The sequence below is a fragment of the Haliaeetus leucocephalus genome, unplaced genomic scaffold (assembly GCF_000737465.1).
Source record: "Haliaeetus leucocephalus isolate CR32 unplaced genomic scaffold, Haliaeetus_leucocephalus-4.0 Scaffold228, whole genome shotgun sequence".
In the NCBI taxonomy this organism is placed as follows: domain Eukaryota; kingdom Metazoa; phylum Chordata; class Aves; order Accipitriformes; family Accipitridae; genus Haliaeetus; species Haliaeetus leucocephalus.
Window position 1 is genome coordinate 20,473,699 of NW_010972664.1, and position 27,834 is coordinate 20,501,532.

A 27,834-nucleotide genomic window follows, 5' to 3' on the forward strand; every position below is an offset into this window, starting at 1 on the left:
CAAAATCCATTCCATCTTTGCTCAGTTGCTGAGCATATATTTAGACTGAGTGTTTTCATTGCAAGGCTGTCTGGGCCTGACCCAAAGAACCGCACTCATACAAAAAATCCCATTGAATTCAGCAGTTTTTTCCACAAGAGAAAATAAAAACAAACCTGTTTGTTCTACTCCCTCTGTACCTCTTACCATGGCTGCAAATACTAGCAAATGAGGTGCAGGAATGATAGAAGCATTTTCACCAGCTTTACAGAAGCATAAAATGATGGTGTGGAATTAAGCCTGCCGCTGGCAGCAGAAGGTCACCTAGAAATGCTCCTCCCAGCCCCGCTCAGAGGAGGCTGAAAACAGGTCAGTCTTTATTTGAAGAGGATTAAGCTGTGGGTGACTCAGATTGCTGATGTTTGTCTGGTGAAACGAGGTGCTGTTCTACCCATCCTAAGAAACGCCCAGGGCGTACGATTGCCACAGCCTGTGGGCTCAGTTGCTGTATCTGAGCAGCATGGAGAAAATTCTGCCAGGAGCGGCACCTGGTCAGACACACATACCTCTATACATAAATAAATGTATATCTATGTATATATCAGCATATACATGTGTGTGAATACATATATGCATGTATTTATACATATACAACTATATTTGTTTATGTATGTATATATGTGTGTGAGAGGTTTCATGCGCGTTACCAGGAAATTCTTCTTAGAGAAATAGCTTTTTTTTAATAAGGTGTCAATCAAAGCCTAATACCTAAAGGTGGTATTTACAGAGCCAAAAGCTGAAAAAGCCTTGCTAGGCTAATGTCATAGGTCTGGGGGATACATCACTACATGCTGGTGCTCTTGCTTGTTGAAGCTTGCTCAGCCTGCCAGAGAATAAGCCATTGCCACAGATGTTTTCCACGCTCTCCTGTCCCAGGCAAAGTGCATTTACTTAGTACATGGCCCTGCATGTTGCTACGGTGCTGAAGGCCTTTCTGGGTGAAGTACTTACTCTCTGCCAAGGAAAGTTGTTGGTTTGGGGGTGGATTCCTCAAGCATGCACGGATTTCTACACCAGCAAGTGCAGAACCAGTCTCAGTGGATTGGTTTCACTCAGTAGCTTAGTTAAGAAGGGTAGCTGATGGGATATGGGTCATTTTGGCTACACCTTTTCATCTCCAGACGCTGCAGTCCTCTAAAGCGTACCTTATAGCCTTGATTGCAGGGATCGTATTTTCCTTTCCATACACCAGGGAGGGTAAAGAGCTCTAAAAGAAGCTGCTGAGAAGCCTGGCTCTAACATCTGGATGTGGTTCTGCACCTTCAGGGCTTCTTTCAGAAACAGCAGGGAATACAGCAGTGCTCCATCTGCCAGCCTTGTGGCAGATCAGCACTCCGCATATGTTGCAAGAGGGCAGCTTGCTCGCTCTCCAAAGCCTGTGAGAATCATCAAGGACAGCAGAGGAGGCAGAACAGCATTTGCAGATGGTGTCACACAGCCTCCTAACCTTCTAGAGGCTGATGCTGGGCTGGGATTGTTTAGAAGAAAATATTTCCTGCCATGGTATTTGTGTCTACCTCCACCCCAGGATGTCGGCACATAACTACCGAGATGGACCCAGAGCATACGGCATGGTTTCTCCAGGGCTGACCTGCAGGGACCGTACCTCTGCAACTGACTGTCAGAGGGGAAAGGGTATCAGAAACAGAAATTAGTTCTGTCAAAAGGTCAGTGATGAAAGGAGGCATGGTATGGCTTTTACAAGCCCTACGAAAAGGGGAAAAGAAACAAAGCTGAATAAAATATTACAGCGTGATGCTATCTTCTTATTCCCCAAACAGGCTTCTATCCCCTCACCTAGTAGGGATTAGACAGGAGAGATATCTATCTATACATTACTCTTCTTTGTATTCCCAAGGCTCTTCTGCCCCCAGCGGGAGCAGTTGTCCCCATGACTTTCCTCCCCCACAGAAAATCCCCCCAGTTCCACACGGGATACAAGCTTCTCCCTCCCCTCACCTCTCAATAAATATGCATGCCAGGGGTTATCAAGCTGAGGGTCATTCTCAGTGCTAACAATGGAAAAAAAAGCAATATCCAGCTGTTACTAAAGTAGTAAATCTAGTCACTTCGCAATTGCGCTCCTCAGTTTCCAAGCCCCCCAACAGATTCCTGATATATTCCATATTTTGCTTTTTATTTTGTTTTCCATTTGGCACAGGACAGGCTCCGAACCAGTGTGAAGAAAAACAACTTTTTTTTTTTTTTTAACCCCCCTTTTTTTGGTCTTTTTTTCACGGCGCTATCTCTGCTCCAAGTCAGGCCAGGTAGCGCTTATCATTTCCTCTGCACAGCAAACACCAGCGTGCATGAGTTTCCTGCTGGCGAGTCCTAAACCTCAAGCTGACATTGTTTTCAAGGTCCCTCTCGCTTGGAGGCAGGAGCAGCTCTGCCGCGCAGCGCTTCCTGTTGATGTCAGGCCCCTCTTCCTCCCACTCTTCCTCCCAAAGCAAATGGGCTTCCTGCCGGCATCTGTGTCCTTTTCCATGAGGACTAGCAGGAGCCATTTTCCTACACAGTGGCCGGGGGAAAAAAAAAAAAAAAGAAAAGAAAAGCTAGCAGAGACAGGGATATAATGGGGAGGAGCAGGAGTGGATGGGTTTTTTTCCTAGCGATGTTGAAGAACATCTGGGGCCTCTCTCAAGGAGGAGGAGAGAGAAGAGATAAGAGGTCAAAACAATAGAGCTATGTCTCAGGGATGCCGGTATTTGCAAGTACGAGAGAAATCACTTATTAGCAGAGAACATCAGAGACTAATTACAGCTGCTGCTTTCCCACTGCTAAGGAATGTAAGCTCACAAAAGAAAAGCTACAGCCACAGCCCCCATGCTCCAGCGGCGCTGTCATAAGCTGTGGGAGATGCCAAGACCTTTACGCTAGACCATTGCCTTCATTTTTATTCTTTCAGATGGAGGATTCTCTACCGTTGCCAGCACTGTTTCATCAACAGTGGAGAAACAAACTGGACGGCAATTGCAGAACACGGCTTATGCCAAGCTGAAGCATTTCAGCTTCACCGACTGCCTTTGCATGAGCCACTGCCCCAGCAGAGAAGGGAAAACCTAACCAGACACCATTTTGGACCTCCCCTGGTCCATGGCATTCGAGGTTTGCATTTGTCCCATTGGAGAAGCTGATGGGCTTGTCCCAACTCCCACCAGGAGGTTATCAGTTTGCTGCACAGTGTAAGAAACAGCCCGGGAACGTGTGATTACAGGCTCTGTCATGGTGGGGGGACGCAACAGGGCAGAGCGTGAGGAGCACAGCCAGCTGTGGCTGCAGCATTGCCTGCCCTCCACAGCGTTTCAGCCACGCAGCTCCCACGGCATCCCGCACAGGGCGAGGAGCTGGCTTGCGTTAGGACATGTTCCCCTCCAAGCAGAGGTTTCCCGTGACTGGGGAAATAGAGTCCCCCAGCATTTTCTATACCACATCTAAAACTATACCCAAACAGGTTGGGGTGGGGAGGGGTCTGCTAAGGGGTCCCTAGCAATAACCAGAGCAGGACCTTTCCCTCAGACTCTCAACTGCTGCTCCTGATGGTCCTCCGGGATGAGTTTCATGTATATTTCAATAAAATGTATTGTTATAATGTGATTTTTCTCCTCCTTTTCCTATCTGATGCCTGGTCATCTTCCTATGTCACTGTAGGAACTAAGCAAAGGGTTACACTTCCAATCTCTGGCCATAAACTGCCACGGAGGCTGACAAAATTACTCCAGCCTCATGCAACTGTAGCCAGCAGCAGATGTGGCCCCAAGTCCGGCAGAGCTGGCGGAGTTGCAAGAGAGTGAACTGGGGCTTAGTTTTCTTCACAGGAAGAAATTCTTACTCAAGGTGCAATTGCAAAATCTTGATGGCTAGTGCGGGTGGAAGATGCAAAGGAAAAGAGACCACCTACGTTCTCACAGCAGAAGCTGGCCAGGGCTGCCAAAATTCACAGCGCTGATATTTAAGCAAGCATTCCCAGCCGTAGAAGATGCACCCTGCATGGCTAAACACAGCTGGAGCTGTGCCATTGCTCACACATGGGGATGGGGGACTGGGAGAGGACGTGTCCCTCCACTTTTTAGGGAGCTCCAGCTAACACATTGCCAATGGCTTTTCTGAAAGGTGTCTATCAGCTGGCAGTGCCAGCTAAAACCTGTGAGCACTCTGCAGGATGGGACCCCGTTTCCAAAGCTGCTCTGAGAATAAAACTTTGATGAAGGAGCACGCAAGAGAGACGGGCTCCACCAAGCTCACATTTTCCCATCACGCTCTCCCTCTCTTCTAGTACGGCTTGCTATTCGTGAATGAATTACCTCAATCCCTCTTAAGCAATATACTGACCAGGAAAAGGGCGTGGGGATTATTAATGGAAAAATCCTTGAATCTTTTAGCCCTGTAGCATGGCTACAGTTACAAGGAAAACAGGATACCACGCTGCATATGGGGAGGAGGAAGAGAAAAGGAGCAGAAACTCTAATGATCTACAGGGACTGACTCGCAAGGAAGAACAAAGTGGCGGTGGTAAATAGGCACAGCTGGCCCAAATTACCAGGAGAGAAACGAATGCGCACAATAGCGGTCTGCACGGCGTGCAAATACCACGGAGGGAAAGGGCTTGCTCTGGATGATCAAGGGGTTGTAACTAGGAGTGACTGAATGAAATTATGAGGGGAAATTTAGGTTGAATGGTAGGAAAAACCTCCTAAGAGTGAGACATAGTATCATGTAGAATTGCCTTCTCAAGGGAGGGGGTGGGAGCCACGCTGCCTGGTTATTTAACATTAGGCAGGAGATTACTCTGAAGGGAACAGTCCTCCATGAGCTGCTGTGACAAAGACAAAACAATCTTGCCAGCCTTCCCATGTTGTTATCAGGCAATGCCTTTTAAGCCACAGTGAGATCCCCTGGAAGAGCTTGCTGAGTTAATTATAAAGGAAAGCATATAGTGCCAGCACTCACTACAACAAGGGACAACCGCAACCAGCAGCTGGAGTTTAAATTGGATACTAAAGCATGCGGGAAGAAAGGCTACTTGAAAATCTTCCAGTAGAATGATTTTCCAGTGGGAAAGTGTGCATTTCACAGGATCAAAATGGTTCACCAGAACACAGGGATTCAGTTTGGTTTTCTCAACCAAAGGAATGCTCCCATATATTGTTTCTAGAAGGTGAGATATGTTCACTTCCATATCATTATTTTCAACGTAATGTAACCTTTTGGAGAATTTTTATTTAGGAAAAGTTTCTGCTTTTTTATTCCAATTCTGGATGAAAGGAAGTCTTGCGGTATGGGAAGATGGAGCACAGTGCAAAACAGGAACCGGCTCTAATGGATATCAAGTGATATCATCAATGACTGGCTAGTGTTTGCTCCTCTCTGTACACTTCTGAGGACAGCAGCACCGTTCTTTGCAAGCTGAAGCCCAGAAATTGTGTGTGTTTCTCGTCAATGAACAAGAGAAAAAGGAGGCGAGTGTCCTAGGGTTTGCTTTTCAACCCTCGGGATACAAAAAAACCCTCATTTGAAATCTTGCTTGTATCTCACGTCCCCCATTGTGAGGATAAAACCCCAGCACAGTCTCACAGAATGTGCTTAGTTTCCGTCAGCAAAAATCTAACCCCTTGGCGAGAAGTCGTGAATTAACAGAGGATAAGTATCGTTCTCATCCCATAGGTGCAAAAATGAGAAACAGAAATGAGTTGGCAGCCTGAGGTTATGCAATGAGTTAGTGGAAGAGCTAAGGTTAGAGCCCATGGTTTTGATTCCCGCTCTGTAACTAAACCACACATCCAGTTTTCTTGTATCTGAACTCCTGGTAAATAGAAACTTACCTTCAAAAGTTCAGGTGTTGGTAAAGCATGGAGAGATTGCAACTGGCTTGTCAGAATCACTGACCCAGAAAGTCGATTTGAAAATCTCACACAGATGTGTTTTTCTGGGAGATACTCAATTCTTCCCAAGCCTCTACTAAACCAGAAAGACGCTCCCTACCCAAACTTCTAGCCAAATTCTGGGCACACAGACTAAAATCTCAGGACATTTGAGTCAGAGATCGCCAACCAGATTCTTGGAGCAACCTTTTGGGTTGGTTGTCCTAAAAGTTAGCCTTGTACCAAAAGACCAGATTTCAGTACCCCTATGCCTAGGAATGTTCAGAACTGGATCCACACTTTGTGGCTTGGTCTCACTTCTAATTATTTTCTTTTTTTTCCTCTTGAATGGTTCTCTCATAACTAAATACCACAATAATGGCAAGAAGCTACCCAAGGGCCATCTGGGGAGAAACTGCATTATTTCTGATCATTTCAGGGAAGGGAGGTTGGTGGGGGGTAGGAGGGGAGGCCTGAATTCACTGGAAAAGATGTACTGTCTGTTCACAGATCAGTTATACCAAACTTCTTGCATTCCCTGCCTTCTGACTTCTTCCATCTCCTCAACTATCCACTGGTTTCCTTTCTTTACCTTTCATTTTCATTTCACATGGCACTCAGTTTTCAGCATAATTTTCTTCCCTTGGAGACCAAGCTCAAACCCCACCTTTGGGACCTGGGCTGAGGTTTAAAATCCCTCCCCAGCAAAAAGCCACTTGGATCTGACATTTACGATTCAGGCCCATATCTTCCAACTGCAGCTCTAAACTGGATCAAAGACTTTTGTTCCTAGCTTTTGTTCCCAGCTTTTGTTCCCTCCTCTGTTCCCTTGAAATGTCAGCAAACATGATGGCTTTGTTGATGCCATCAGGGTGGTCTGACCGCTTCCCACGCTGGGCATGCAGATTGGGTAGCCGTGAAGCAGTCAGCAATTCACTGGGTGTCTCCTCTAGGATGTTGTTGTTCCTCACACCAAGGCAGTGGCCTGAAGCAGCAACAGTGCCATGAAATCAACAGAAAACAAATCCACCTCCAGCTGCCCTGGCTCACACAGGGACACGCAGACTGTTTGTTCCAAACCAGCAGCTGCCGATGATGCCAGGAGGATGGGAAACCATGCTGGGAACTCAGGGCTTTCCTCGGATAGTGGGATAGGTATCCATCCCTTCAGATGTTCCCCACTTTGTCCGGAGCAAGGGTCAAAATATATGTGTTAGTGTTGCCTCCTGAGCCAACAGACTGCAGGGGTGTCAGAGCTCAAAGCCCTCATGGCTGTTCTAGCTCTCTGCTGACTTCCAAGTGGAAATGGTTTCTCTCAAGTCCAAGTGGGGGGACAGAGGTATGTCACACCCCGGACACCGCCTGTGACCACCCCAGATGCCCCCAGGGCCGCTCTGAGATGACCTGGGACCTCGTTGGTTCCTTGACCAGCATTGGCTGCGCTGCGGGGTGGGGACAGACAGCACTGGCAACCCATGTTGTTCCCTGCAAAGTTATAGAAGAGCCTGGGCAGACTCCAGCAGGCTCTGCCTGAGCCGTGGGAAGTACCCGCAAAAAGTCGTCTGCCCGCCGTCACAGCATCACAAAGCAGTTCACAGGAGGGATGGCAAAAAAGATAGGCTATGAGTCAACTACCAACCACAGGACATATTTCTCTGCCCCATCACAGGAACCACTTTTAGCCTGCACTGCCCAGTAAGGGTTGCCTTAGCATCACTGCTCTGCCCACCTCAGGGCTTCCAGGACATTTGTCCTGTTCTCTCTGCTTTGCCTGCCAATATGCTGCTAAATATCGGTTGTGGCCTCTCAGCTGTTCTGAAATAATGTGTTTGGCTTCAGCCTGAAGAGCCCGGGTAGCACTGCTCTACTGCACTATCCTGCTAGCCATCATGTTAAGCATGTGATCATATTTAGGAATGAGCTGAGGCTCTTCCTGCTCTCTGCTCTGCACGTCTCAGGTTCAGCCAATCTTTTCCTACCACAATGCTTTTTCCCACTGTTTATTATTCATTTTCTCCAATTACAGCAGAAAAGGGCCCTGGCCAAAGAGGAATTTTGCAGCATGTCTCAAAAAAGATCATATTTGTCTGCAGCTTGGCTTCATTTAAGGAAGGTCATTCTGTGGTCAAGCACTCTCAAAACAGACAAAGCCTTGTCTCCAGGTCTCCAGAACCTCCAATCCAAGTACTGACATCGAAGCTTTCAACTTGAGTCCTCTTCTGATACGTATCCAACCTTACCAATACTTTCTCAGCAGTCTGTCCTTCAAGAGATTTAAGCCAACACAATCTACTTCTCTTGGAGTCGATGCTAGACCATCTTCAATGCCACAACAGTGCTACCTGCTGTTGATAAATCCACCTAAAATTTGGTTCTTTTTTTCAGTCCTGACACCAGTTGTGTTCTGGTGCATTCCTTGGACTTCCCTGGAGCTCATTTGTGGCTCACTCTGGTGGTAACAGGGAAAGCATGGATGTTGCGGAAGCACTTTGTCACAGGGGAGATTCACAAGTACCCACGTCACGTAGATGTTGCTTTTGTTCTGCTGTTTTGCCAACCTAAATCATAAGCCCCTTTATGGCTGGGAACACTTGCTATACATGCAGATTTTAAGTACTTCCACACCAGTTGGCTGCAGCATCCCAGATTTATACTAGTGTCACTGAGGTCAGAAGCTGGCCTGATGCCATGCAGCCTGTGCTTCTGGAGGAGCTCAATGGTAAAAGGCAGTATGCTGAAAAGGAGGCAAGGTGTCAGAGTGCTGCAAGGTGCTGGGAAAACTTTTCAGAGCCACAGTAACAAGCTGAAGACACCCTTTCTCTGCCAGCTTGTGAATCCCTTATACTTCTTCTGTCTCACTGTGAGAGACCCTGTGTGTTGGAGCACTTGAAAGGACACATGGGGTGCCAAGAGCCACTTGGGAAGGCTTGTGATCCAATGTGCAGCCAAGGAGTATGTTCCTAACCGGATCCCTTGGCTTGTACAGCCCTGCTCCATCCAACTTTGCCACACAGCCTTCCATGTTCCCTTCTACTCCATAGCTTCATACACCAGAGGACAGCTGGGCAGGGGACATTCAGTCAGGCCAGCTGTGCCCCTGGCCCACCTGAGCAGAGTAGGAAAGGGGCTGCAGGGAGACACATCAATACAAATGCATGAAGTGCAGACACGGCCGTCATGGAGTACAGACCAATGCCCTGGTCCCCTGGGCACAGATGGTCTCATGTAGAGCTAGAGCCTGGTTTCACACGCAGCGTTTGGGCCATCCCAGGTTTTAGGATGGTTCTGGGTAGAGATGGGAATCAGTTGTATGAATCCCGCTTATAATGCACTACCCTTGATCTGAAATGCTGGGCATAATGGCATGATTTAGCAGCATAGTCTGGTTCACAACCCCCTTGGTTTTGCAGTATGCAAGCAGACGTTTGGGTGGATGATGAGTTGTTGGACTCGGACTGGAAGGGAAGATGGCAAAGCGGATGGGAGTCACAGTCAGGTGTATATCAGCAAGCTTGTCCTGCTCAGAAGAAACAAAGGAAATGTTGCAAAAGACAGTGGCATTCCCAGGGAATCCACTTTTTATCTGGTTTGCCTGGCTGTGACCTGAGACTCCTTTATGAATCGCATCAGGAAGGCAGCACTGGCCAACAGAACACAACAACTAATAAAATCCAAAGAATATCCATTATGTGCTCAGCTAGTGACATTTTAAAGCCTATAATGTTTTGCATCTGTAGTCTCCTGGCCTGTAGTATATACTCTCAGTATCTATCTACTGAGCTAGAGACAGACTCAGATAAAAACCCTGCAGCTGAACACCCCGGATTTCAGGGAAGTTGAACTCAGGTGTCTGTACTTCAAATTCAGCCCTGATCAGAGCAATCTAAGAAGAACCAGTTCAAAATGAGCTGGGGTCCGGACAGGCATCTTCATCTCCCACTCTGGGCAGGAGACAGCAGAGGCCAGTGCCAGACCTCTGGAGTGTAATCCAAGCAGGCTCTTGAGATATGCAAAACTCAGGTGCAACTCAAGTCACATTTGTAGACCCGTAGACCTTTGTAGAAAACAGACACAAGGTCTCAGTCCTCTTTTACACAACAGCCTGGGCACTCCTGACAGGAATCTTTATACAGCATTTGAAAAAGAGAATTGGAAAAATATGAATTTGGGAAAAAGGAAGGTTATAACCTTGCTAGCACAAAGGCAAAAGCCATTGCGCGCACACAAATTTAGAAGCAGCAACAGCAAAATCCTTTGAAGGAAAACACCAGTGATTTTTATTATTGCCTTATATGAGTTCAGAATGTTGCAAAGTTAAACAAAGCAATTATAAAGCTGGGTATTTAAAAATACTTAATGCTTCACAGTCTCCTTTGAGATGAATCAGGTATCCAAACATCTGGGGACTGCAAAATCCATCAGGAAACACAGACAGATGAGACACATCAAGACAGGAAGGTTTAGGGCTGCCATCGGAGAGACAAGGAACAGCAGGAGATTCCCGCAGCTTCTTTTGGGTAAGAAATGTTAGTACTACATGGATGTGTACACTAAACAAAAAGAGGAAGAAAAAGAGAGGGCTAAAAAAGGTTTTCGCAAGTCTCCTGCTGTTCTGTGTCTTTCTCACTTTGCTCTGATCTCTCCGTACATGTCACTGGCTGGCAGGATGACTGCTTCCTGATTCATGATTTCATATTTAATTCTTTCTATATAAAAGGAATTTAAAGGAAATTATTACAAATGGTTTGGCCACACTACATCAAGTCATTGGAAACTATTTCATTACCCCTGACGTTTTCTTTTTTTTTCCTCCTTTTTTTTTTCTCCTTTAAGAGAAAAGTTAGATGCTTTCCTAAACGCTTTCCAGACTTGAGCTATTCACAGATTGCACGTGGAAGGCAAACACAGCCCAGGCCTGAAAGAAAGAGGCTCTCATACTGGACACCCCAGTAGCTTGGGGCATCGCAGGCGGTGTCCTCGGCAGCATTTCCTTTCAGAGAGCCCTTGCTGCATGAAAATGCTTTGGGTGTAGCAATCCTGTGCTCATCCCACAGGCGCTTCATGAAAGAGGCAACTGTTCCATGTTGGGAATCCAGAGAAACCTCTGGCCAGCAGCGGCTGCTGGAGGCGCCCCGATTAAAGGCCCATTGTTTTGACCACTCCAGCAGTCCTGCTAAACTGGTCCCTGATGAAGCCCCTGTCTGTCCAGTGGTTTGAGTAGAGGCAAATAAGTAAATACGGTCGTTGTGGGGAATAACAAAGCTTGGGGGAAACAAGGAAAGAGGAAGCAACAAAAATAATCCTTTAAGGCACTATGTTTCTTCAAAGGCAAATGCCAAGGAGTTGGGTTTCTGGGCTGTGTTTCTTTTGTCTTTCTGACTCCTGGATCTTGCTGTACTAAGGGCTTTGAGACACTAACAAACACATTGCAAACACAAGAAGGGGTGTTGCAGGAAAAGGGCGTTGAGATCATACTTAATCAAACTTCCTTACATTTTGATAGCTACAGTGCTGCCGTGTAAGTCAATCGTCTCTTTGCCTTTGCAGTTCTCTGCAGCCAACACAGCTGAGCCACACACTTCAGGCCAAGACCTGTATCCTGATGTTATTACATGGCTGATGGGTTTCAGAGGAAAAAAACCACCAGGCTAAGTTCATCTCCTTGCACAGGTCTATCTCAAAGGGGGACGAAATGCATGATCTAAAAGCAGGAACTTACTGGAGACTGTAAAATCAGAGAAGTTTTGATTCATAGCACAGGCTTCCAGAGCAAAGGAAGCTGGGGCACCGCACGCCCTCAGCAGGCAATGAAGCTGAGCACATTTAAATGTTAAGTCTTGAAAGCTTATCCAAGCGAGACAAAGCTGCTCTTGCTCACACCCATAGACTCTGGAACTGATCAGAGAGACTGAAGCTCATTTTAACACCAGTTAGGCACCAAAGGGGGAATGAAAAAATGTAGTTAGCTGATGAAAAAATGTATCACTCGCAATGCAGTAACTCAATGGCATCTCCTTCCACTTTACAAAACCAAGCTTGTTTCAAGGGCTGAAAGGAGCCAGAAATAATTCCCTCACCTCTTGCCCTGGCTCAGTTTGGGGTAAGAATCTGGAAGAAGAGTTTTGGATAACAAAAGTTGTTGGCACTGTGAGCATCTTCCTTTACTCTCCACTGTTTCTGATGAACACTATTCCTGTCTATCGTTTGGCTGTCTGTACGCAGAAAAGCATCTCTTCTTCTGCTCTAGCCCTACTACCAAGGCTGCCAGGATTTTGAATTTTGCTCCCACTTATAGGCTCCTCTCTTCTAGCATTCACTGGCAGTCTCCAGTAGTTCCAATACAGTCAGTTTTGCTCTCAGACTAGTTTTTCCAACCTTCCCCTCCTCCGTTTCAAGCATATTGGAATTTCCTCACATGCTTTCTCCACTCCACCTTTGCCCTTATTCCCTTTCCCCATTCATTCCCTCTGGTCTCCTTTTTCTTTTCTCTGCCACACTTCTTCCCTCCCAGCTGTTTCTTTGGATAAATTATCGTTAGCTTCTATCAATAACCTAAGGTTGCGCCTGGTCCCAAAACCAGAATCAATTGAAATTGCTGGCAGTGACTTGTAAGGGGTAGTCCTTTCCATGATCCAGTAATGAACCAAGTCCCTTGGTGTGCAAAGAGAAAGCTGTGTTATTGCATATTCTCCCTTCTAAGTCAGAGACTATAAAATGAAGATTGCAGTCTTGCAGAAAGTCTTTGTAGCAATTTTTTTTTTCTTGTGTTTTTTTGCAAGATTAGCAGAACTAAAGACAGCATCCTGGCCAAATTCCAGTTTAGGGTAATCTCTTCTGCTATTTCAGATAGATGCTGCATTGTTTTTCCATTTCCTAGACCCAGAGGTTAGGTGGTAAATGGCTGTCATGTTCTCTTCAAAGCTAAAACATCACGTATTAGGGCAGAGGCCTCACTAACTCAGAAGGAAGCGCTAGCAACCTTCCTCTCTAGGTATGTAATGCCACCCTGGTGTTCCTCACACCTCCCTCTGAGGTTCTTGGTAGGAGGCCTGCCCGAGACAGGCAAGCTGGGCAAGCGCCAGCCTTTTCTGCCTTTACTGTCATTCAATGTGGCACTCCCCACAGCTGCAAGAGCCCACTTTTCAGTACTGGGTGATGAAAGCAGCTGAGACACTCCATGTTTAATAATAATAATAAAACCAACAATAATACTGAGAACTTTGTACCAAAAAGAAGACAATACCAGCATCATTTAACCATTGAGGGGAGTAGGATGTGGAAAAAGAAGGAGCGGCCTCAGATCTCTCACTGAGTCAAGCCATGGCAGGAGCAGAGCTGGCCATAGCCTGTGGCATGCCGCTGGTGTGACTCCTACCACCTCCTTTGCTCTACACAATTCAAACTCCAATATCTGAGCAATTCAGCCTTCATTCATATACAAACACCGGAACGTAAAGAGAAAAGCAAAAGGTGTGCTTTTAAGCTGCTTACATCTCCACCAGGTCACCAAACCAGATGCGAGATAAAGGAAGCCAAGCTCAGGGTGCAAAATCTCATTTCACACATGAACGTCCATGCTCCCTTTTAGCCCTGAGTACTGCTCTGGCGTGGGGCATGGAGTACATGGCATTGCCCAGGGTGCGTGTGGAGCTCTTCCCAATATTTCAGACAACTGTGCTGCTGGTAGCTCGCAAAAGCACTCGGCCGAAACCACTGACACATGTCAGATCTCCCAAGCAGTGTTACTGGCCCAGCCAAGTGAGTTCGAAGAGCCATCTGGCCAGGGACACAGCCACTTGCTCCCCGGACCAAGATAATTGGACGTTGTTCGGTCACTGAATTGCCACTTTGTTGGGCTGCAGGCTTGTCTCGTAGGGAGAAGCTAATTAACATGCAAACTGCAAGGGAAGGAGTGGGTCAGAGATGGCACTCACCCCTTCTTCTCCCCCATAATAAACAGGAGGTTTATGTGAAACCACAACACCCAGACGCAGGGAGGGGAGAATGGGTGGGGAAGAGAAAAGCCCCTTGAACACTTCCCATTTCAAACCCTAATACGAAAGCCCTCGTCAGACATGGGAGAGGATTTTCCTGCCATACCCAAGTTTTTGTTTGCAGTCGGTTCCCTGTGAACTTGCAAGCAGCCGCCCAAAGCCACCTGGAGGTCTCAGCAGAGCTCAGTGCCATGCTTGCTGCCTTCTCTCCCTTGTCCCACATCGGCCGAGGTCTCGCTTTTCACCACCACAGCCCAACCAAAGACCTGAAAGCACTGCAGAGACAGGACTGCACTGTACATCCCAACCTCCACACTGCTGTCACCCTGTGGTAAAGCAAGTAGCACTTTGCTCTCAGGCTCATTTCAAGGAGGCAGAAGTGGGGAAAGGGATAGAAATAATGCACTTATTTTTGCAAGCTAAAATATCTTTCCTTAAGCACAAGAATTGATGTCAGGTGCACCTGCACTGTCCCCTGAATCACAACTATGCAAAATGTTTTCAGATCCTGCAAATATTCTCTGTCAAGAGGCAGGAACACATGTTTCTGAATTTTCCCATTCTCCCAGAGAAAACACACATGTCTCTTTCCCCTTCTTCTACCAACGCTCACTTAAATTTGCTTCATAGGTATATAATGTTGCAAAGAAAAGCCTTGCTGTCACCCTTTGTCCATCTGCTAAATCCTTCCACCATCCTGCAGTGAGTTCAAATCTGTAGTAAGAAATGTATGAAAAATCCAAAATAGGGAACCATTATTAGGGCAAGGATAAGCCTCCAAAGCCCTTAGGATCCAGAGCTGCAGTTCACGTCTGTCTTTAATGCTCTAGAGCTAACATCAATAATTTAACGAGTGCCTTACATCCTGAAATATTTTACAAACTGCAAAAACAAGACTCACTCCACCCACCTCTGGGCTGGGAGGTGGCAGCTGTTGAGCTGGGCAGAGCAACACTACGTGACAGTTTAGGACACTGAGTAGAAAAACAAATCATGGCTCCAGCTGAATTTGCTTCTGGAAAGGGAAAGACGCAGCACAGCATGTACATGAGTAAAAAAGTCCCTATCCCCTAGAAACAAAAGGTAAACCAGAGCTTTTTTTAAAGGACTGGGACCCTTGTTTTACCCTGTGCCCAAACGGCAACATTTCCCTAAACGATGCCAAGGCAGCAACTTGACTGAACTGATACTACGCTTGCCATCTTCTGAATCACCCACCCCATTCCTGAAGCAGATTTTTTGGGGCAACTCCCATGCAAGCGCTAACCAGACATAAACCTGCTTAGGGTGTAATTGCTGCAAGCACGGCTTAAGGCTGAACAGCAGCACGCTTATTGAGCTGCCATGTTTAGGAGCCTAAGCAGTATCCAGTTAATCTCCTCAAATCTCATTATTGCAGCTGAGTGGCAGATGGGTATTTTAGCAGGCTAGAAGTGAGGACTAATTAGGACTCCTAGCCCTTCTTTGTATTTATTACATTGGTTCCTTCCCTGCCTCTGAAGCACGCTCTGCCTGCTGCCCGAGGACAGCGGGTACTGGGTCACCTGCACCTGGCTGACCCAGAGACAGGGCTGCAGGAGGATGTCCCTCCTCATCCAGGTTCTGCCAAGTCTAGAGGGGGACCCCAAACTGAAGCTATTGGGATCCGGAACTGAATTTCCTGACTCAGACCCTGTCTGAGGCTCTACACAGCAAACCTTGGGCAGCGCTATGTGACTGGCTCTCGCAATCGAGCCAGGAAGGAAGAATAATTGACTCAATAGATCAAAACCAGCTCTTCCTATTTACCGCTCCTAAGCCTGCCTTAGGCACAGACGCTTGATGTATTGACTTTGGCAACATGCGTGTACTGCCATCCTGGCAATAAAGTTATTGAAATGGAGGGGATGGGGGGAAAACAAAAAAACCCAACTAAGTAAGGGGAACTGAAAACACTTGAGAGAAGGGAGAATCCCCCATGCCCCCTCTGTAACCCTGAGCCATCGCCTCAGGCCAAACCCCACGCTCCTTTTAGAGACTCCAGGACATTTGTTTTAACTTTTTTTTCTGCATTCCTCTACCTTGTTGTACTTCTGGTTTCCAGCCGGGACTGGAAGGGAGAGAACAGGATTACAGAAGGAAGTCTGTTGCTCTATTTTTCTGGCTTGATTAGAAGCAGAAGATGCAATAAATCTCACAAGAGAGTTTGTTCTCATTTAGCCTCTCATGTATCTGAAACTACCTCACCAGAGCAAGGGTAAGGAAAAGGCAATACCAAGTGGAGCACACTAGGAAGATAAAAAGAGAAAGAGCAAAATGGTGAAGCTGTTCCCCTCTCTAATTTTGCATAAGGAAACCAAGCAATTCAGTCCCGCTGACAGCTTATTTATTTCACACAAATTACAGCGCAGACGCAAGGGACCCAGAAGGAGGCTTACCCTGCCTGATCACACCTCTGAACCTCCTGAGGTGTGACTGCCATCACTACCAGCAGCACCATAATGAGAGATGAATAGAAAAACAAGCACTAGTTGCACATGGAGCAAAGGGGTTTCCACATGCTGGTTGGCCCTGTTGTGCTGCCAAGCTGCCTGTCTGCAACAGGGCTGACAGTCACATTCACTGCTGAGATGCCAAATACAGAATACAAACAGTATCAAAATATCCCAACTGAAATATTCAGATCCAGATAAACACCCCCTCCCCACACACACACACACACACACCCCCCCTGTATTTTCTCCCAGTGTTCTGGGTTTGCTAAATCAGCATTTTTTGATGAGCCAGTGAATATAGACAGTGAGATCAGGCACAGATCTAGCCTGGATTCTCAGCCCTGCATCCCGCATGTAGAGAAAGATTGCAAGCATGTCAGCACCTTTCAGAAAAAAAAGGCAGTACTAATGCTGCTGTGTTTAGTGAAAACCAGCAGTGGTATCCTTTAATTGAAGTTTGTACCAGAGAATCTGACCTGGTCTCCTGTCTAACGCTCTTTAGGAAACAAGTTACACAACTTAGTTACAGCAGGAATGTCTCCTGGCCCTTTGGATGCTCAATCCCTATTTTACAGATGCAGGTATATCTCCTCTAACCATTTCACCATGTGACCGTATTTAATGACATTACAAAACCAAATGCACACACGTTCCCAGATGGGAGAAAGCAAAGAAAGGACGTGAGATGTAAAGAGAGCTTTGCATTTGGTTTGGGGTTTAGTTTTTGTTCTTTCTTTAACTGTTCTGTGCTTTACAGAACTAAACAAAGCCTCCTGTTCCAGATGATAAATCTTCAAGCTGCTCCTGGCCCCAGAGAGCACAGGAGATAATAGCATTTCCAAAGGCATTTAGTTAGCTGAGCCTTGAGTGTAGAAGAGGGCAGAGAGAGGAGCTGGAGATAAATGGCTATGAACTCAGCTCAGCTGCTCAGGGCATATTTCTGAGAGCAGCAGCCACAGCTGAGAATCCTGCATGGGGATGCACATTTCCCCTCCACTTGCCCGGTGTCTGTGCTGGAGAAGGGCATGTAACACAGCCACCAAAAAAGAAACAGGTCCAGTCACAAGCCCCCAGCTGGGTGCACAGTGCCTTTGGGAGGGGCTGTACAACCACCACCTGAGAAAGGTGTGCTGCTTCACAACATTATTTGTAGGCTTTCTATTAAGCCAAAGCTCTGCATAGCTTTCATAAGATGCAGCATATCAGCGTATTATGTAAAGCATACATTAATTCATTTGAGCTGGCCAGCAGCAAGACTGCAGAAACCGCTAAAGAACGGGGGCCCTTTATGAAAAGACAATTAATTTTCAGCATTAACCAAGGCAGAAAGGATCCTTTACATTGTCCCAATTGCATGTCAGTTATTGACTGAAATTGCCAGCCTAGGCTGGGACACCAAGGCCGATTTCTGATAGAAACCATATAAATTACTAGGAACACCAGAAGAATTAGGAAGAAAGTTGCCAGCCGGTTGAGGGAGGTGATTCTTCCCCTCTGCTGAGCACTGGTGAGCTTACACCTGGAGTCCTGTATCCAGCTCTGGGCTCCACAGTGCAAAATAGACTTACTGGAGCTAGCCCAGCTCAGGGCCACAAAGATGATCAAGGGACTGGAGCATCTCCCATTTGAGGAGAGGCTGAGATTGTTCAGCCTGGGTAAGAGAAGGATCAGGAGGGATCTTATCGTTTTGAATGAATACCTGATGGGAGGGAATGAAGAAAAGGGAGCTAGGCTCTTCTCAGTGGTGCCTCCTGACAGTACAAAAGGCACAAATTAAAAACTGTGAGATTCCATCTGAACACAATACTTTTTTACTGTGATGGTAGTCAAAGGCTGGATCAGGTTGCTCACAGAGGTTGTGGAGTCTCCATTTGTGGCGATATTCAAAACTCAGCTGGACACAGTCCTAGGCAACTGGCTCAGGCTGACCCTGCTTGAGGAGAGGGTTTTGTCTAGATAATCTCAAGAAGTCCCTGCTCATCTCAGTAATTCTGTGATTCTGTAACATTTTCTACTGCTGTTAAGGTAACTCTTCCTATATGGACATTAAATTACCGAGTCGAAGCAGCCATCCAGCCAACCCAGCATTGCTTGGAACTGGGGCTGTCACACACAGCATCAGCTGCTGGCACCAGGATGGACATATGCTGGTTTGAGCCTGGGCCAGGCTGCTGCTCCCAAACAGGAGGACAGCAACTGAGGCAGAGGAACTGAAGGCAAATGCAAAAGGCGCGGGTTTATGCTCTATCCCTTTTGGTGCACTGTTAAGATCAAAAGTGCCTTCACCAGGCTGAAAATGGGGAATCTAATCCAGCTGCAGGGTCGTGTTCAAGGCAGGCGGCTGAGGCAGAAGACGACTGGGAATTCCCTGTCTGCTTACATGGTGTGTGCCGAAAGACTTGCAGCGTTAGGGACTGACCTCCTCGCTCTCACACACAATGATAGCATTGATCTGGCATTTGAGTGAGGGTGAAGTTTAGTATTGGTGTCTATAACTTCATTATATGCAACGGCCTAAACATTTGACAACAAGCTAGGTCGTAAGCCCATGGTAAGTACTTTCATATCTGCAATCACACTGGTGCAGAAGACTAGAAAGTCTGCTTGTGGTTTCAGATAAATATAGAAAACAGAGGGTTACATTATTGAATTAAGTATGAAAGTTAATAATACAGTCAGCACAGTTACCCCACATTATTTAATTTAACACTAAATTCAATTTATGTTACACTGTTCTCTGTGTCCATTGTAAACATGCTGCAGATTTTTTGTTGTTGTTGACAATGCAAAACACACTCACTGAAGTTATCAGCAGAGAAGCTGAAGGCTCTGGCATACGAACAAAGGACAGCTGGGGTTGAGGCTCTGGGAATGTACAGAAAGTAGACACTAGCAGGCAACTAGCAACACTAGTTGCCCTCAAAACAACCAGCAGTGGAGCCAAGTAGCAGCCTTTGTATTGTAATAAGGTACCTGCAGGTTTCCATGTCAAAGCTCTAAGCGCGTTTAGCACCCTGTTGGTGGTTCAGGACCGGAGGTAGCTGCTGGTAGCAACGCATCCTTTTATCACCCTCCATTTATATTTCACACTTAGGAAAACTGCATCCAGTGCAGATCAGAGATCCAGTCCAAGCTGTGATGTGGGCAGTCAATCTGACAGCCATTGCACCCCGGCCCCTTCAGAGCAGGACTGGGTATACCTTTACTGACAGGCTGTTTTAATTTCCCCTATTACCGTTAAAGGAGAAACACTGGAACATAAATCTTTGGCACAACCCTGACTGCCAGTAGATGTTGCTGCTATAGAACTGTGTCATATACGCAAAGCCTGAGTTACAGATGCAAGCTGTCTAGTATTTTGTTTATGTCATGAGCTCTCCAAACTAGAAACAGGCCTACACCAACATTTTGGATCCGAGCACTGCAGACAATTGGGGATCTCTCAGACTACTTGTTCACCATGTCTACATGAGCCTGTGTTGTACATCCACCCTGTGCATTGCCAGCATTTCATCCACTGCAGTTACTTCCTTGAACCTTTGAGAGCTGTGATACCACAAGCAGTGAAGTCCCTACTCCTTGGTTTCCCAAGTTCAGATGAAATCAGCTGTTACCAACAAAAAGAAAACATTTGCTAAATCAAAATTCATTTTCTAATCTAGAATCTGCAGGCAAGACATGTGATTCATGCTGTTCGCAGGGGGTGGGGGAGAAGGCAGGATCAAAGTGGGGCTTAGTGCATGCAAACGACACGTGTGCCTCCTGCAGTGCTTGGTAAGGGAAATGTAAAGCAGGAGGCAGCATGGAAGAGCTCTCTGCTAATCACACAGCGCTAGCAATGGAAAGCCAATACAGAACAAGGAGCTGAGCTCGCAACATGAATGTTTAACTGCAGTAACACTGTGCCACAGAGACGCAAAAATCCAGCTCCCAGGAACCAGAAACAGATTGAGGAAGTAACACAAGCATCATCCAAAACAAGGAGGAACAGCAGAGTAACAGAAGCAGACAGATGGCTTCTGCTCCCGTTGTTCCCAGTGTCTTTTTGCTCTCGCTTTGTTGCCATAGAGGCTGATATCTGGGACTCATAATGTGATGCTCCGCTTGTGAGAACGGGTGGAGAAAAGCAACCTTTCCATTATTAATAATTTCCCCCACACTATCCATTTTGGCAGCAGAGTTTCTCGGTCCCCTGTCTGCTGGACTTGCCTTGGCAGACACTGAAAGGCCAAGGAGCTGTTTTCCCCACAACCCCAGCCCAGCTCCTCAACTGCCAATTCATGTATTTAGCCCTCAGGGCCCCTCTGCCACAGCTCCCCTCCACTGTACTATAATACAGTCCCCCTTCTTTTGCCCCGAAACTTCACAGCCTGACTACCCCTTTTGCTCCCATTACAAAGATGAAGGGATGCAGCCTTAAGTATCCACACAGGCTGCATGACTACAGCCAGGGACAGACCCCACAGAGTGTGGGTCATGGGGCTTCTTAGTATATCAGCAGTGTGAAAATGTAGAGCAGACTGCAGCAGCACACCTGACCAAAAAAAAAGAGGACTAATGCATTTCAAGCCAGCCCAAGAGGCTGTTCTTTTTCCATTCTCCTCCTAGCCCCTGCTGCTTCCTTCTTTTCAGGGAGACAAGTGTTTGCATCGCCTCAGAGTGAGGTAGGTCAGGGAAGAGATCTGGATTGAAAGCAACATGGCTACAGAAAGAGAAGAAGGTTTCTTTTCAGCTCGATCAGTTCTTGAGACAGAAATCCCCAGTGCCACAGTTTCTAATTTTGAGAGCGGGATGAATGCAGCTCTTCATTCTTCCGCAGCAGATTAAATGAGCATGTGGCATTTTCATTTTTCCAAGGGGACTTTAAAAAAAAATGGCCTCGTCTTTTTCCTCCACATTGCCATTAATGATCCTTCAGCAGTTTTCCCAGGACTTTCTTCATGCATCGCTAATCAAAAGCATCTACCCAAAAGTATGGGCGTGCATTCACTACAAAACATCAACACAGGAAAAGCAGCTAAAAAATATATAAGTGGACACAAATGCATCTTTGAGCAGTACACACTTGCATGTGCTATGGACTTGCATGCACCCTCACGCACATCCCTGCATGCTCTTATCCCACAAACCCATGCAGCTGCATGTGCAAGTGTGAGGAAGGAAAGCCACATGACCCAGAAAAGCTGCTTCACATCTGGGTAGCAGGTTTAACGATTGGCTCCAAAGGGAATCTGTTCTCGAAGCAAACCACTTTCTTCCTGAGTGACAGATCTCCTCATCCATCTGAGTATGGACAAGGTAGCTTCACAATGAAACATAGAGCATGAAAATCAGGCAGAAGACAGCATGCTAAGGGGCTGTACCAAAACAGCCAAAGAGTATACAAGGCCACCACTCCTTTGTACAAAGTATGTTACCGCTGAATTATTGTTACTGTTTTCCCTCAGAAATACTTGCCTATCCTAAAGTCTTGACCTACTGCAGCTCTGAAAAGTGGTTAAGATCCTGCTTGGGGAGCCAGTGCAAGCCAGAGCAACCACGTTTTTATGAGACCACTAACACTAAATGAAAACTTTCCTTACTCTTTCATTCAAATACAGTTGTGACAAGGCAGAAGCAGTCATTGCACAGCCACACAGCATAGAAGAATATCTTATGGGCTACCCATATTGTTGTCTCCTTCCCCATATCATATTACTATCCAGGGACTTGTAAGGGTTTCCTCAACCGTCTCCCTGTGCTATATTTGCAGACAACAGCTCCCTTTCCCTTCCCAGCCTCAGGGAGTGCTGCTGGCCTGCCCTGCTCTCTGCCATGGCAAGAAGAAGCCTCAAGTGGACAACACGAGGGAGTTGGTGGCTTCAAAGCTCCTCAAATGAAGCAGCCCTATTTCTACAGCAAATAACAAACAAAGCCAACAACCAGCATTATATAAAGAGAGCAAAAGTGCTTTGGGTGCTACAGGCTCAGGATGAGAGCCATTGAGGGAGCTGTGGGGAGTGTGGGAGGGGGTTAAGGGGAAAAGCTGAGCTCATTACATCCCAACCAGACAACATCAGGCAGGAAACAGATGTGCAAGAAACCACAGAGGGGTACAGCAACAACAGAACTAACTCTCCAGCAAATAGGGGAAGCTCGGACACACAGAGCTGACCTGCACCCTGAGAACAAGGCGTCTAATCTGAGATTTGGCTTTTTGCAGTGCTGGTAGCAGCACCTCCTATCCCAACATCTAGCCACCATCATGCTAAAAATTAAGGAAATTATTCAACCTTTCTCCCAGTCCTACCTGGCTCTAGGCAAATGAAGCAAAGGTAGGTCTGAATTAGTAGCAGTTCCTATGCAAAAGACTGCGTTATCTTTTACCAGCACAATCCAATTTTTGTAGATGCTGTGCATATTTCCATTTTAAAAAGTGGAAGTTGTCCCTGATTATGTACCTGAAATCCCAGTCTGAATCTCCCACAGTTAGAAGTACTGGGATATTAAACTCCATTCTGACTTAGTCCTTCTGACTTTAACAGCTTTGACTTTTTCAGCCCCCTCTTACAGCATTTCTGTGATATAACCAGAAGCAAGACTACTCTTTTTGACTGTTTTCTTAAGCAGTTCAGACTGTCCTGCCCCAGCTGAGGTTTGTGGACAACCTTGCATCTTGTCTTCTCTGCTGGCCTATCCGTCACTAGAAAATTATACTGTTGTTATTACAGGAACTGGGGTCTGATGTGCAGCTCCCACTGACTTCAGTAGAGGAACTATGTGCTTTTCTCCTCTAGATACCAGGCTGGTTATCAAGAGGCCAAAACATGGCTCTAATGTTAATCCTTCAAGGCTAATATCTGTTATCTCCATTGCAACCGTACAACACTTTTAATAAAGTTTGACACAGGAAAACGTTTTAGTAAAGGGCATTAGCACTAACTTCCTCCTGCATGGGTGCCTATCCATTCCCAATGCCTGACACTGCTTTCTAGTGAAGCTCTGACACGCCAAAAGATCGCTTGCCTCCGTGTGCGGATTCAGCGCTGACAGTGACAGAAGAGGAACTATGTGAAATCAGATGACTTTTACTCGTTGGTATTGCCAGCCACCATTCTTTTATGTCTTATCTGAGCTTTTCCTCACATCCACTGCTATTAAAGTAATTGTCTGAGAATTTTAGTGTGAAGGAAGAAAAGCTAATTTTTCCCCAAGTTTCTAGCCCTCTTGCCCGGCGAAAGACTTAAAAACGTAACTCAGATGCACACTGAAGTTTCAGAAAACAGAAAGCAGAAAAAGAACCCAGCACTGATTTTTATTTTATCTCATGATTTTTGTGGCCTGAGTCATGGTTTTAAATGCTTGGGAGCACTGATAGCAGTCTGCCCCCATAAGGAGCTCGACCAGTCTCTGTGTAGAGACTGCCAGCAGGAAAAGGCCAAGTAGGGTCAAATGTGGTAGTGACAGGAACTGACTTGAAATACAGTAAATTCAACACATCTGAGCTTCGAACCAGCCACCAGACAGCAACATCTGTCCATCGCCACTGACCTGGCTGAGATCTGAAGAATCAACTTAGGGCTAAAGGCTTTGTATCACATTTTTAGTCTTCTGAGCTACCCCACTGTACCTGCTAAAGTCTTTCCATCTACACCGCTCTTAAATACTTTGTAGTTCTACCGCAGCTCTTGTTGTATTACCACAAAGCTCTTCATAACAGAGCCTTAGGTACATCTGTCTGGTAAGAGAGACAGTGGGATCTTTTCACCCTTCACTGAAGTGCAGCCATGTCTGAAGCAGACCATAGCAAGTTATTAAAGAGTTAAATGACAGGAAAGGAAATGCTGATACCTTAAGCAGAATATAATTCTCTCCACTGGAATTTGGCAACGACACAGGGACTAAGGTCCTTGCAGAAAGCACAAGCTGCTCTTCAAAAGCTGCAAGCCTGTAGGGACTCAAGTCGTGCATCTCCTCCACAAAGCACCACGCAAGTAGTGCAGCACCCCCTAACTGTAATGGCCGTGTACTAATCCGGAGTGAAAAAAGCCAAATTGAATTGTCTACACTAGCCTGGCCATCTCCTGTGCTACCTTTGCCATCCCCAGCACCAGCAAAACAGTTCTCTGCTTCTCTTTGCCTGTGCGAGTGTGCAGGACCAGTCACACAAGCAGCACTGCAGGATGGCGTAAAGCAGACCTGAGCATGAAAGCACAACCAATCTGACTTGGGTCCTGCCTGTCCTGCAGCCTCCTCTTCCTTTCCAGTTAACCCTTCTGGGTGCATTTGAAAAACCTGCTTTCACAAAGATCCACAACAGAATGTTTTCTGGACAGCAGCCAAAGTGCTCTCCCCCTCCTCATCACTCCCAGATACCATGAAGTGTCTTACATCTTCATTGCTTCCAAGGAGGGAACAACCAGAGCCTGCGTCCCACCAGTTAAACACATAGTACTAGCTAAAGCAGAGAGAAACTTACTGCTTTATGTCTCTACCAAATCCCCTGCTTGCAGGAGCACTGGCTTGTCCCTGGAAACAATTCTTCACAGGACAAGTCAACTATCCCCAAATCGACCACCTCTCATACCCTAAATGTTCTTCTGATTTTGTTTTATAGTTACAGGTTGCAAGTTTGTGATGTCCTGGTGACATCTGAACCTTCATTTCTTCCCAGGATGTCACTTTGGCATACTTGGTCACAGTCCTGTTGATCCTGAGAGCCCTACTAGCAAGGAAATGAGTATCTCTAATACTCTTATTTCTTCTCCCCCTGTCCTGACAAACTGAATTGTACCAGTCTAACTTACTTACAACCTTCCCAATAAACCTATAACAATTGAGTCTTTCATTTCTGGATCCCACGGCACTGGGCAATGGGATGTGCTATTCAGCAAATAGCAGTACTGCACAAAGGGAAAGGAACTTCATATTCTCCCCCACTGCTCCTCAGCATGGAGAGAGAAGTAGGTTGGAACTGTGAATCGTCCCACAAATGAGACTTGAGACAATGTCCTTCTTTCTTGTGCCCCAAAAAATATTAAAAAAAAACAACTATGGGATTTCTGGTAATAAATTTTGCTGTTCTGGCCTATTTTCAACTGCAGTAACTATGTTTCTCCCTTTAAAATCCCCCTTGCTGCTTCAACTGAATATACTGCCTGTACCTGCCTTCCCTGCGTTATTTTTCAGTGCTCCTGTAAACAGCTGTAAATTGTTCCGCCACTGTGGCAGCTCATGGTAGCACTGGATGGAATTTATCTATCTGTACCTCACGCTGGCAAAGTGGTTATCAGTTCATTAAGGCTGTTATTTTTGCTATTTCAATTCATTTGCTATTAAGAGGTATATAAGTTAAAAGATACGGTAATTGTTACGGACGACTCACAATGAAATTGAATGGCTGGTTTTCCCCCATACCTGAATAAATTCACATATATAACATTTTCTCTTAGTGATATATGTACTGCCCTCTTCACTGTGCAATGGAAAGAGCTACTGTTATATAGTCCATCCCTCCGCCAGTGCAGTTCCACACTGTACTTCATCAGCCATGCTCATCAGCAAATGAAAGACTTGATTGTACAGCCCTCCCTGTACAAAGCTGACATTGCCGCTAGAAGCTTTTTTTTGCTCGGAGTAGCCTGACATTGGTAAAAGTTAGTTAATTCAAACTGGAATATAATGCTAAACCTGGAACATAATGCTCACATCAGGGATGGTAACAGGCATATATTTATTTTTCCTCTTGCTAAACTGCAGGTCTTTCTGTATGCCAAACTCTCAACTGCTTCTCTCATTATCCAAGCCACTTTAAGAAAAATTATTCTGCTCCTTCTCTCATCCAAGACTGACCATTTCAAAACCCCCTGATCTTATTGCAGTTACCTGTCATCTGAGCTACCATATTCTCATCTGATATCTGGGGGCATGGAGGTCAGGGGGAGGAGGAGAGGAGAGAAAGATAACAGGCAAGGTAGTGAAAATATTAGCTCAGCTGCCCCCTTCACCTCACACCCATCCCTACTCCACCCCACCCCCCAGTATCAGTCCTGTCTCCATCCAGCAGCGAAAGGACAATATGGGAACTGTACTGGAGTCCGGGAGAGGCAGATGGGACGTTCCCAGTTCCTCCCTACAGCCCTGCAGCACTCTAGTCTTGTGGACTTTGGGAGGATTTCCAAGTCCGGGAGGAGGCAACGCTAAGCGCAGTTCTGATTTCCAAACCTAGCTCCCTAAAAGCCTGCTACCCCTTTCCACAGCCAGGCGGATGGGAGAGGGCATCGTAAAGTAAAGCTGGCCACCTCTGTCCATGCCCTAGCCCAGTCCTTTCCCCACACACAGCACTGCTCATGCAAGGGTCATGCAGATGCGTCACCAAAGCAATCTTCCGATCGTTCATTCATTGTGAATAACTGGGCAGTGACTCCACTTCCCGGGGATAAAGCAGCTCCAGGTTGTCTATCCCTCAGCCTTGGGAAGGGTCCGCTTTGCAGTCCTACCAGTAAAAGAAAGGGGGACGCGCGCTCTGCTCCTCCACAACCAGAGTGAGAATAAAGAGGCATTTACCATCCTGCCCAGAGCTCTCCAGATACTCCGTCAGGTCGCAGCCGAACGCGCTCGCGGCTCCCTTCCTCTTGAGTTTCTGTTTGGCTCCCTTGTTCTTCATGAGGTTAGTCCCAAAAGAGGTTCGCCCCCCTCCTGCCTTGCCCCCCTCCCCCCCGGCCTCACGCTGGGCGACAAAAATCTCGCTCTTCTCCTCAGACCACCGCCCGTGTCCCGCTCCCAGGGAGCAACATCGGGGGTCCCGTACAGCGTCCAGCCAGAGAAGTAAACATTAATCCCCACCAGATGTTGGGCTGCTCCTGTGGCAGAGGAAGGTCAGGGCAAGAGGAGGCTCCCCAGTCGGCAGCAGCAGCGATCATAGCCCGAGCCCGGAAGGGTTCTCATCAGAGGGAAGTGGGTGGTGGACGGGTGCCCGCATCGGAGCTGGCAAGCTGGGGACAGGCAATGGTGGGGGGGGACGTCTTTCCCTCAGCTTGGTCCCGGGACCCTCCACGGCCACCTTCTGGGTTTCGTCAGCCACGCTGTCGCAGCTTCCAGCAGAAAGCGTCCCAGTCTGGTCGTCCTTCTCTCGGCTTTCAGAGGAGACTCGAAGTTCAAACGGACTAATGAAAAGGGACCAGGGAAGAGTCTGCACAAGGCTCCTCTTTGGCTCCCCCCCTTCCCCTCCTCCTGCCTTCGGACAGTTAGAGGAATGAGAAACCAGCTTCCTGTCCTGACTCCCGCTCGCTCGCTCTCTCCTTTCCCCCGTTTTACAAATCCTAGGATTATCCAGCTCAAAAAAATGCTGAAAGGAAGTTAGCTGAGGAGGGGGGTGGAGGACGGTTTTTTGGCAGTAAAGTGCATGTGTGTGTGTGTGCAAGAGGCTGAGGGAAGGCAGGGAGAGGAGTTGGGGGACGAGGATGGGGACGGGGGGACGGGATGGGG

At 46.8% G+C, this 27,834-nt stretch overlaps 1 protein-coding gene across 1 annotated transcript in view; it reads right to left on the reverse strand.

Moving 5' to 3' along the window:
- The window catches only part of ARHGAP31 (Rho GTPase activating protein 31), a 55,658-nt gene extending 28,645 nt beyond the window's left edge, over positions 1-27,013 (reverse strand). Inside the window, exon 1 of the mRNA XM_010567437.1 lies at positions 26,914-27,013. Coding sequence (XP_010565739.1) covers positions 26,914-27,013 — 100 coding nt within the window. The remainder of the gene's footprint in view (positions 1-26,913) is intronic.
- Positions 27,014-27,834: the final 821 nt, after the last annotated feature.